This window comes from Gopherus flavomarginatus, chromosome 8, assembly GCF_025201925.1.
Source record: "Gopherus flavomarginatus isolate rGopFla2 chromosome 8, rGopFla2.mat.asm, whole genome shotgun sequence".
Taxonomy (NCBI): domain Eukaryota; kingdom Metazoa; phylum Chordata; order Testudines; family Testudinidae; genus Gopherus; species Gopherus flavomarginatus.
In genome coordinates, this window is record NC_066624.1 from 36,746,785 (window position 1) to 36,759,085 (window position 12,301).

The following is a 12,301-nucleotide window of genomic DNA, read 5'->3' on the forward strand; positions in this document are numbered from 1 at the left end:
ATCGTCATAACCAATGAGGACCGGAAGAAGATCATCATGGTGGATGTCACAGTGCCATTCGAGAACAGGACCTCAGCCTTCAATGATGCCGGAGCTTGAAAAGTAGAGAAATATGCCCCTCTAGCCGAAATCTTGAAAACTAAGGGTTACCAGGTCCAGACACACGCACTGATGGTCAGAGCCTTTGGTGCATGGGACCCCAATAACAAGTGAGTGCTGAGAGAACTCTACACTCGGCTGATGTGGCAACTCATGGTGTTGGAAGGCATCAGGTGGTCGAAAGACATCTATATAGAACACATCACTGGACATCGGCAATACCAGAAGGGATGAGCTGGAGTGCCGATGAGAAGCGCAGTCAGGAAAATAATAAATACTTTTCTCATGGATTGGTTGTCCATTTAGGAAATACAATCTAATTCTCAAATTACGGAGGGACAGTCTCCATCCATTGATATGTTTTGCTTTCCACAACCAAATCTCTGTACAACTTTTCATGAGTGATTTACTTGTATATTTGGATTCTAATTTCTAAACTGTATTGTTAAATCCATCCACCTAAATTTGGATTATTGCTGATTATGTACTCTATGTAGCATATAACGTTTAAAAAAAACAACTTTATATACGTGGATAATCTAAGCACTATACCCAGATATACAGGCACACTTTCCCCAACCTATGTACAATATAATATTTTTTAACATTAGTTTTAATAAAATTTTTAATCTGGTAAGTGTATTTTTTGTGGATTCCATATACTTAATCAACTTTAAATGAAATCTTGAGGGTGCTTCTTGTTTGACATTGAAAGCTCACTGTGGTATAAAACTTAATTCATAGTCACTCCCTGAGCTATGAGTAACTGTTACTTTAGTTTAACTGTATATCATCTCTGAAATTAGATGGAATCTGTTTAGTTGTGACAACATCTTTTAGGTAAAATTGATGCTGTTTGTCTGTACTAATATTCTGCTATACAGTAATTTGAGGTTTTCACTGACGATATATTTTGTATGTCATAAATATAACATTTTTGCTGTTTGCTGGATGTTGGTGTATATTTAGTTATAATCTGGATTAATTCCTTTTATTTATAAACAGATGATTGAGTCATTTAAATTTAATATACCTAGTCTTGATTCTGCAGAAATGTTATGGATCCAGTTCTGTACACAAAAGGCATGTTTTATACATCGGAACATGTTTTTCCATTTGTAACTTCAGAGTGGAATTTTGGAAAGCAGAATGTAATTACCCAAATTGAATTTGGGCAACTTAATTGGTTGAACATCTCTTCCTTTGCGCAAGTGTCATTGGACCTTTAATCACCGAAAGTGGTCAAAATCTCTGTGCTGAAGGAAATACTTATTACAATATATTCATACACAGCACATATTTCATCTTGTCAGAATTAAAGTATACATACTTTTATTCTTGTATTAGTATGTGTCATAACTTGATTTATTATGTCCATGGAACCATAAAAGTAGTATATTTGCTATCAGTCAAGTTACAGAGAAAGGATTTCATGCTAAAGCTAGTATTACACAGATTTCATTCATCAGCCATAATCCTTCCTCACAAACTGCCACATCAAATCTTCATTACAGCAAATGGTTTGCTCTGTAGATAAGGGTCTCACTCAGATGCTGATAATCCAGAGTACATTTTTTCTATCATGTCAATTTATTGCATGTATACATGGCTTTCCAAATATTGACATATTAGACTTGAGGTTTCATGAGAATCAACTGTGATCATCAGTGTTGCACAGAAATGTTTTATGCAGTGCTTAAAAACCAGAGGACAAAATAAAACGTTGCTTGCACCTTGAAACATGCTAGATCAGATGAAAATATTACATTACTGATAACTTTAGGATCAGAATTTTTGTAATTCCTGAATTACTAGCATTTTAAAAATATCTGAGTGGATACACTAATTACTTGCAGATGTTTAGATTGTTAAAATACTTGACATCGCACTGGAGAGTATAAACTTAGCAAGATAATCTGCGGTTGCTTACATTAAAGAAGGGGAAATATCTCTGAAATGAAATCGCACCACTTCTTGTTATCCTCTTAACCCTGGGATGGGGGCAAGAGCTTTTCGCACAGCTGGTCTGAGCGTTGGTCACACTTTTGATTCTTCAGCTTCTTGTTGTCTTGAGTGCAGGGGACTGGACTAAAGTTTGATTCATTTCAAGGACTTCATTTCTTTATTTGTCCCTACTATCGATTGGGATCCCCTCCTTTTAAACAATTTATCTTAATATCTGAAAGTTATACCCACTATGAAAAGGTTGGCAAACATGTGTTTCTGAATTCTAAGTCTGACGCTCCTAGTGACTTGTTGTTTGATCCTGGACAAATGCAAAATGGTTGAGGGAGGGAAGGGGAGACTTGCGTAAGAGAAGTGTTGGAATAAGAGGCACATTTTAAATGGGAATGTGGTGCCTGAGTATCCTTTGTCTTTGAAACTCTCCCCCTACCTGGTTAGTGTTAGTAAGTATTAATGCTGATTTTTGCTTATTTGGCATCCTGGAATGCCTAGATTATCTGATTTAGGGGGGAAATATTTATATAATCATGATGATAGTGAAGATGGTAAGATACTCCTTTAAATGTTAGCTACAAGGGCTGTTTCATTGCAGGCAATCTGTAGTGGTGTAATATGCAGCAACTGTTTACTAAGGTAGGTAACCTAGCATTTTTGTTGATATAGCGGAAGCCAGTTAATGTCATTATTTGTCAATGATTCATGTGAAACCCTACTAAGTATAGGGAGAAAATATGGTCATCTTAGACATCAGTAGGGCCGGGAAATGCTTATACTTTAAAGTACAAATTGTAAAAGTTACTTGTCATAAGTACGGTAGGTTTTAAAAACAATTTTTTCTGAGTACTTGTAGATATCTGAGAAATGCTGTTTGTTACCCTGAAATAGAGATAGATATAACATAGAAATAGCCAGGTCAGTTTATTTATCAAAGCTTTTTTTCAAAATTAAAATAAATAAATAACTTCATCCTTAAATTTCAGGGTTCATTACTGTCAGCTGGTCAGCCTACATCAGGGGCTCCTCCTTCATCACCTCCACCGCCACCACCTCCCTTACCTGGTGTAATCCCACCTCCACCTCCACCTCCACCTCCTTTGCCTGGGGGAGGCGTACCTCCACCACCGCCTCTGTTTGGTGGCCCTCCACTACCGCCGCCTCTTGGGGGCATACCTCCTCCTCCAGGAGCTCCAGCATCCCTGCCTTATGGAATGAAGGAAAAGAAGAAGTATAAACCTGAGGTCTCTATGAAGAGAATCAATTGGTCAAAGGTATCTAAGTATTTTTCTCCTTATTGTGGGGTAGGCCTTTGAGAGAAAAGAGGGTGAAATTTGTGGAGACAACACAAAAAAACCAAAAACCAACAACAAACCCTCTGAGAATTCCATCTGTTCATGCTGTGACCAGGGGTTAAAACAAGGCTGTCTGTGGGAGGCATGGTTTGGGGATGATGCAGTTTTGGGAAAGTGGATTGTAGCTCCAGCACGTTGCGGGTTAATCCTCCCCTTCTTCAGATGATAGTCTAAATATTTGGTTGCTTTGGCTGTGTGCTATTTTCCAGAGTTTGTCTTTCAGTAATCTCAGAACATAAGTAGCTTTAAGTCATCATCCATTCATCTTTTTAAAAAGTTCGCTTGAGAATTTTCTTGAAATTTAGAAGAAACAACCTTTAATGTTTAATATTAGAAGAAACAGACTTTAATATTTTTTGTGTCAAGGATGTATACAAGCTTATACTTCCATTATTTTCTATCTCACGGGCAGGATTTTTAAACAATCTCTGTTTTAAACAGATAGCTAAGGGTTAATATTTTTTTTTACCTGTAAAGGGGTAACACCAGTAACCTGAAACACCTGACCGGAGGACCAATCAGGAAACAAGACTTTTTCAGATCTGGGTGGAGGGAAGTTTGTGTGTGAGTTCTTTGTTCTTTGTCTTGGGTCTGACCCTCTCGGCTCTGAGAGTGATCTTTCTATCTCCTGGCTTTCTAATCTTTTGTTTCCAAGTTGTAAGTACAAGAATAGTAAAACAACAATAGGTTTATATTGTTTTCTTTTGTATTTACATGTGTGTAGTTGCTAGATTATGTTAAATTGTATTCTATTTGGATAAGGCTGTTTGTTTATTTTTTTCTTTTAAGCAAATGACCCTGTATTTGTCACCTTAATACAGAGAGACCATTTTTATGTATTTTTTCTTTCTTTTTATATAAAGCTTTCTTTTTAAGAGCTGTTGAAGTTTTTCTTTAGTGGGGACTCCAGGGAACTGAGTCTGCAGCTCACCAGGAAATTGGTGGAAGGAAGAAGTCAGGGGGAAAATCTCTTTGTGTTAGATTTACTAACCTGACTTTGCATACCCTCTGGGTGAAGGGGGAAGTACTTGTGTTTCCAGGACTGGAAACAGGGAGAGTGGAGTCCCTCTGTTTAGATTTACGGAGCTTGCTTCTGTATCTCTCTCCAGGAACCCAGGGAGGGAACACCCGGAGGGGGGAAGGGAAATGGTTTATTCCCCTTTGTTGTGAGACTCAAGAAATCTGAGTCTGGGGGTCTCGCAGGGAAGGTTTTGGGGAGACCACAGTGAGCTAGGCACTGTATAATCCCTGGCTGGTGGCAACTTTACCAGGTCCAAGCTGGTAACTAAGCTTGGAGGTTTTTATGCTAACACCCATATTTTGGACGCTAAGGTCCAGATCTGGGAAAAATGTTATGACATGAGTGGCAGCGTTATGCGATAGATAGAATCCAGAAGCCAGTAGGAATATTATATTTTTCTTTTCTCTGCTAGGGGCTTTTAAGCAGAGAGGGTTTGGTTTTAAAAGGAACCAGAGAGAATTTTTTTTTCCGCTCTCTCTTGCAGTTTTTGGCTTGCATATTAAGCAAAGAACCATTAAGAAACTATTAAGGGTCTTTTGTCAGACAATAGCACTCCGATTGTGAGTCAAACACCAGCACAATACACATGCAAATAAAGTGGTTTTTCTGGTTTACTTTACATTTAAAAGATTAGCTAGAGGAAGAAAGGGAAAAAGGCACTGTTGCTAGGCAGACCCAGGAGGCAACAGAGAGCCTGCAGTTCAGGCAGTAAACACCGAAGGGCACCCCAACACAAGAAAACAGGAACCATGCCTTCTAAGGCAAAAATGCAGGCCGAAGGACAAATCAAAGACGCCGAGCACAGGTGAGATATGGAAAAAAAACTACAAGAGATGGAGCTAAGAGAAAGAGAGCCAGCCTACAAAAGAGAGCAAGCAGCCAAAGATGCAAACCACCAAAAACAGCTGGAACTCCAGAGGGAAGCCCACCGACAGGCCATGGAATTAGAAAAGGCTAAGCAAAACACAGCCAATCCTTACAACCCTGCACCAATGATTGTTCCACAGCACAGGAAATTTCCCACCTACAAGGCAGGTGATGACACCGAGGCCGCCTTAGAAAATTTTGAAAGGGCCTGTCTTGGGTACAGCATCCCTGAAGACCAGTACATGGTAAAATTGAGGCCACAGCTCAGTGGACCTTTAGCAGAGGTGGCGGCTGAAATGCCTAGGGAGAAAATGAACGACTATAAACTTTTTCAAACCAAGGCCAGATACAGAATGGAGATAACCCTGGATCATGCCCGTCGGCGCTTCAGAACCCAAAAGTGGAAACCAGATGTGTCATTTCCCAAACACGCCTACTACGTTGGGAAAAATTATGAGGCCTGGATATCAGGACACAATGTGAAATCCTTGGAAGAACTGCACCTCCTCATACAAATGGAGCAGTTCTTGGATGGTGTTCCTGAGGACATAACACGGTACATACAAGATGGAAAACCCAAAAATCTCACCGAGGCGGGGAAGATTGGAACCAGATGGATGGAAGTGGCAGAAAGTAAGAAAGCTACTGTCAAGGGGAACGAATACCCCAGAGGGCACACCGACAATAAACCCTACAACTGAGGACAACCAAAGACCCCACCTACAACCCAAGGAAAGCCACAGACACACTATTCTTCCACCTCACCAGTCTCCAGTAACCCACCTCGACCCAGTGACCTGTCAGTTGGAAGATGCTTCAAGTGTAATGAACTGGGACATATCAAGGCCAACTGCCCAAAGAACGCCAACCGAGTGCAAGTCATTACACCACCCTCACACCAAAGATCCCCAGGCCCAGATGCCTCTCAAATATCCTTGGAGCAAAGGGAAAATTTGAGAGTGGGCGGAAAGAAGGTTACTGCGTGGAAAGACACTGGGGCACAAGTGTCAGCTATCCACCAATCCTTCGTAGACCCCAAATTCATCAACCCAAAGGCGCAGGTGACAATTTACCCCTTCATGTCACAAGCTGTAGCCTTGCCTACAGTTAAACTGCCTGTCCAGTACAAAGGCTGGTCAGAAATGTGGACTTTTGCAGTCTATGACAATTATTCCATCCCCATGCTACTGGGGGAAGACTTGGCCAACCAGGTGAAGCGGGCCAAGAGAGTGGGAATGGTTACACGCAGCCAAACCAGGCAAGCTTCCAGACCCATTCCTGTTCCTGAACCGTCCACAAGGGCCCCGTCTGTGTTACCAGAGACCCAGACAGAGGTAGTGGACCCGGATTCCATGCCAACCACTGAAAGAGCCGCAGCACCTCCAGTCCCAGGCCCAGAACTGAAACAGCAACCAATACCAGCAAGTGCAACCACATCTTCAAACTCAACGCCAGAGGGCGCCAGCGAGCAAAAACTGGCAAAAGCAACAGACAGCCATACCCAAAAGGCTCAGCCAGAGCCTGAAATACCCTCAGGTGCACCAGCGGAGAGCGGTTCACCCGCAACGGAAACAACCCCATCACCTACATCGCTTCCAGAGGGACCAATCCCAAGTCCACAGTCTGAGAAAGAACTGGTGACCCCAGCCTCAAGGGAACAGTTCCAGACTGAGCAGGAAGCAGATGACAGCCTTCAAAAAGCTTGGGTGGCGGCACGAAGCACCCCACCGCCTCTCAGCTCTTCTAATCGATCCTAGTTTGTTATAGACCAAGAACTTTTATACAAGAAGATTCTTTCTGGTGGACACCGGGAAGAATGGCAGCCGCAAAAACAGTTGGTGGTTCCAACTAAGTACTGGGGGAAGCTCTTAAGCTTAGCCCATGATCATCCCAGTGGCCATGCTGGGGTGAACAGAACCAAGGACCGGTTGGGGAAGTCCTTCCACTGGGAGGGGATGGGCAAGAACGTTGCCAAGTATGTCCGGTCTTGTGAGGTATGCCAACAAGTGGGAAAACCCCAAGACCAGGTCAAGGCCCCTCTCCAGCCACTCCCCATAATTGAGGTCCCATTTCAGCAAGTAGCTGTGGATGTTCTGGGTCCTTTCCCAAAAAAGACACCCAGAGAAAAGCAGTACGTACTGTCTTTCGTATATAGGTTTATATTGTTTTCTTTTGTATTTACATGTGTGTGGTTGCTGGAATGTGTTAAATTGTATTCTTTTTGGATAAGGCTGTTTATTCATTTTTTTCTTTTAAGCAAATGACATGTATTTTTATCACCTTAATACAGAGAGACCATTTGTATGTATTTTTTCTTTCTTTTTATATAAAGCTTTCTTTTTAAGAGCTGTTGAAGTTTTTCTTTAGTGGGGACTCCAGGGAATTGAGTCTGCAGCTCACCAGGAAATTGGTGGAAGGAAGAAGTCAGGGGGAAAATCTCTTTGTGTTAGATTTACTAACCTGACTTTGCATACCCTCTGGGTGAGGGGAGAAGTACTTGTGTTTCCAGGACTGGAAACAGGGAGGCTGGAGTCCCTCTGTTTAGATTTACGGAGCTTGCTTCTGTATATCTCTCCAGGAACCCAGGGAGGGAACACCCGGAGGGGGGAAGGGAAATGGTTTATTCCCCTTTGTTGTGAGACTCAAGAAATCTGAGTCTGGGGGTCCCGCAGGGAAGGTTTTGGGGAGACCACAGTGAGCTAGGCACTGTATAATCCCTGGCTGGTGGCAACTTTACCAGGTCCAAGCTGGTAACTAAGCTTGCAGGTTTTCATGCTAACACCCATATTTTGGACGCTAAGGTCCAGATCTGGGAAAAATGTTATGACAATCTCACTACAGAGAATCTGTTGTGGGATGTAGCTGCCCTATAGTGGCATCCTATCCTTACCTCCCTCCCCCCCACCCATTGGTTGTGTAGTGTGGAGATGGCCTTCACTACCTCAAATTTCCCTCCCTGAGGTTGCTTTCCTCAATTTTCCAGTCACCAGCCTGTGCTGGCACTGTGGTTTAGTCCTCTGTCCAGGTTCTAAACCTCTTTCAGGGTAACAAAACTCCAAGTAAAATGTCACAAACAAACAAAAAGTTTCTTCTGCTCTTCACTTGTGTTCAGCCTGTCCTCTCGGCTCTGTTCCCAGCCCCTTAATGAGCTACTTTTGAGAGTCTGATATAGAGGACTTGGCCCTTAGGCTTGTTCCCCTGACTTATCGTTTTCAGACCCTTGCTGGATCTGTGCTTTGCCTTTCCCTGTACTGGTACAGAGCCCTATTTTGGGGCTTCCCACAGGAGCCTATGCAGTCCCTATGGGTTCTTGCTCCAGATGGATCTCACTAGTCCTTTTGTAAGGCCCAGATGTCCATTAATCTGTCACCTGACCCTCCTTAGTCCTGCTACCTCAGACTGGGAAGCAGCTAACTAATTAAGGTGCAAGTGTGACTGGCCCCATCTCTCTAAAGGGGCGAGTCATCATGTGACAGTATAATTTTAAAATCAACTTCTTGTCATTTACATGGAAACTTCCTGGATGCTCTGTGGTTTTATTATGCATTGTTAAGGTATATGTGGTTAAAGAAAATTAGCAGAATTGTATTCTATTTTTAGATTGCTTATATGTTTGTGCCACCCGTCGTGAATGTGGTAGAATACTTGGCTAAAATTTGTTTTGCATAACTTTTATTTGTGTTGCCTGTGGTCAATTGCACAAAACACCCTTTAACGACACTTGTCCCATATCTGTCACTGTGAAAGATAAACCATTTCTCTAAAAAAGATATTTATGTTACTTCTGGCAGTTGCACAGTGTATCAAATATGTTGTAAAAGCTATAGTGTTAGAAAACTTCTGTTCTTTATTGTATGCGGGGCCACCAAAATTGCAATGGAAGCCCACTATTGTGTGATCTTCAGTTTCTTCAATCTTGCAAATTAAGTAGGGCCTTAAGTATAATACAAATCACTTCAATTTTAGATATAGTAATAATGTTTAGATAAATAAAATCTTTTATATTTTGTTATTTGGATGGTGGAACATTCAAGAACAGCTTGTTAATTTTATCTACAAATTAAATCATTACCTAATAACATAGAGGTGTAATTCACCTTCATTATAAGTATAACGATGAAGAGCAAATAAGAAACAAACAGGGAAAGAATGGTTGTGTAAGCCTTTTAGAGTAGATGTAATTCATTCTGTGGACTTTTCAAAAATCAGTGTTTGAATGCTTTTAGCAAGCTTCTTAGGTCTACAGAGTGCTTAGAGTACGTGCATAAAATCTCATGTAGTTTTGTGTACTGGGAATGCTGTCATATGCACCATAACAATACTCTCAAAATTACATCTCTCTTGGTGTATAGTGGGATGATCATCATTAGTCCACATCATACTTGTTGAGATTCTAATAGAAGAAGTTATGAAAAGGTATTGAGTTGGAGGATGTACATTGTGAAAAATAGAGTTGAGATTGAAAATTTGTTTGCAGCTGGAGGTATAAACATTCATCTAACCAAACAGTAGAATGTATGCATGCTCTCTAAATTACTTCTGGGTTGTTTTTTGGGAGTAAAAGCAGTTGCATAGTCAGTGCTGATCTCTGGAGGCAGGCCATCACACCCGTCCCCCTACCCCTCATCTAGAAAAAAGTGCTGAAGATTCTGCAGGCATTAAAATGGATTAGGTGTGGGCATTGCATTCCCCTTTTCTACTTAACAATACTGTGCATTTGAATGAGAGCAGACAGTGTTTCAGCACATGAAAGGTACAGTGAGCTGTGACAGTATAGCCAGCGGTGCACAATGGGGCCTGGGTCGTCAGAACTAACTGTTGGAGAATGAAGAAGATTATAAGGACAATTTTAACTGGACAGTAATGTTCTTTACTAAATAGTTCAATAGCAATATGCAAGTATGATATGTAACAGTGACCTACTGTCACAAATCTATCAGTCTACAAAAGCAGCCCCGAAATAGAACACATCAGTGGTTAACCAAAAGTGTTCCTTTCTGGATGCATTCCCCGTCACACATAAGTGATGGGGAGACAAATAGTCACATCTCCAACCTAGCTCTCAAATTGCTTCCTCTGTGTGGTGAGATACAGTGAGAATACATCTGCAGTTACACGCCTATACCGTCTAGGTGGTCTTGGGGTTATAGCACTTGTCTGGGACTAAAGAGATCTTGGTTAATTTCTGCCAGAGATTTCCTCTGTGACCATAATCTAGTTACTTAATCAGAATGCCTCATTTCTTAATCTGTGAAATGCCAATAGTCCACGTTTATTCAATACCTTCCTGAATTAGGACCCTCCTAAGGTATTTCTCTATTGCCCCTCGGGGCAAAACTAGACCTGGAGCCTCCACACATGGAGTTAATCGGCTGAATATGTGATCTCAAGAATGTTTCAGACTGCAAAGTAAGATTAAAACTACAAAGACTACAAAGAAATCTGGGATGTTGTGAAATGACATTATTTCCTTCTTCTGGAAGGAGGACCAAATTGGGCCCATTGTAGCACTGTCTTCTCATTTGCAGATCATTGTGATACTTTAAGTTCTGTGTCAAGTTCCATTAAGGCAGTGGTTCTCAAACTGGGGTTTGTGAACCCCTGGAGGTGTCATAAACAGATAGCTAAGGGTTAATGTCTCTTTCACCTGAAGCACCTGACCAGAGGACCAATCAGGAAACTGGATTTTTTCAACTTTGGGTGGAGGGAATTTTTTGTCTGAGGTCTTTGTTTTCTGTCTGCCTGCTTTCTCTGAGCTTTGGAGAAGTAGTTTCTGCTTTCTAATCTTCTGTTTCTAAGTGTAAGGACAAAGAGATCAGATAGTAAGTTATATGGTTTCTTTTCTTTGGTATTTGCATGAATATAAGTGCTGGAGTGCTTTGATTTGTATTCTTTTTGAATAAGGCTGTTTATTCAATATTCTTTTAAGCAATTGACCCTGTATTTTGTCACCTTAATACAGAGAGACCATTTGTATGTATTTTTTCTTTCTTTTTATATAAAGCTTTCTTTTTGAGACCTGTTGGAGTTTTCTTTTCTGGGAAATTTCAGGGAAATTGAGTCTGTACTCACCAGGGAATTGGTGGGAGGAAGAAATCAGGGGGAGATCTGTGTGTGTTGGATTTGCTAGCCTGATTTTGCATTCCCTCTGGGTGAAGAGGAAAGTGCTTTTGTTTCCAGGACTGGGAACAGAGGGGGAGTCACTCTGTTTGGATTCACAGAGCTTGTGTCTGTGTATCTCTCCAGGAGCACCTGGAGGGGGGAAGGGAAAAAGGATTATTTCCCTTTGTTGTGAGACTCAAGGGATTTGGGTCTTGGGGTCCCCAGGGAAGGTTTTTCAGGGGGACCAGAGTGCCCCAAAACACTCTAATTTTTTGGGTGGTGGCAGCAAGTACCAGGTCCAAGCTGGTAACTAAGCTTGGAGGTTTTCATGCTAACCCCCATATTTTGGACGCTAAGGTCCAAATCTGGGACTAAGTTATGACAGGAGGTTCGTGAAATATTACAGGGGGTTCTTGAGAAAAAAATCCCTAATGGTGAACAGAACTGTCCCTAGGGACCCTGGGCACCATGGGGCCAGCAGCCCAAAGCCCCTGGACTTTCAGGAGCTAAGCAGATCAAAGCAAGCATATCTATCGCACTGAGGAGATTTAAACTTCAAGAATCCTTATAAGAAATGGAAAGGGAAGTGGATATTTTTTGCTGTTTTTAAAATTAAATAGGCAACTAGTATTGTTTTTAAAATTATTATGAAGAACAAGTTTAAGCTTTGTTGTAACATGCGTTGTTTGCCTGGACTGCTCAAGACCTGAATGCTTGTGTAGGAGGAACTCTTTAAGTTGACTTCTTAAATACCTTTATACTGGTTTCACATCTGATACTCCTTGATGAAACATAGGAGCTTTGGCTTATAACAGGCTTATTCAAAGTGGGACAGGCTACGAAAGTGAGATCTTGGAAGAGTGTTGCCGTTTTCACAATGTAATAAAAATATTGTAAT

General features: G+C 41.4%; 1 protein-coding gene across 8 annotated transcripts in view; it reads left to right on the forward strand.

The window, feature by feature from the left end:
* Positions 1–12,301, forward strand: part of DIAPH2 (diaphanous related formin 2) — an 879,031-nt gene that overhangs the window by 217,671 nt on the left and 649,059 nt on the right. For all 8 annotated transcript variants that reach the window (XM_050965017.1, XM_050965016.1, XM_050965012.1 and 5 more), the window contains one exon: positions 3,045–3,332. In XM_050965017.1, coding sequence (XP_050820974.1) covers positions 3,045–3,332 — 288 coding nt within the window. The remainder of the gene's footprint in view (positions 1–3,044; positions 3,333–12,301) is intronic.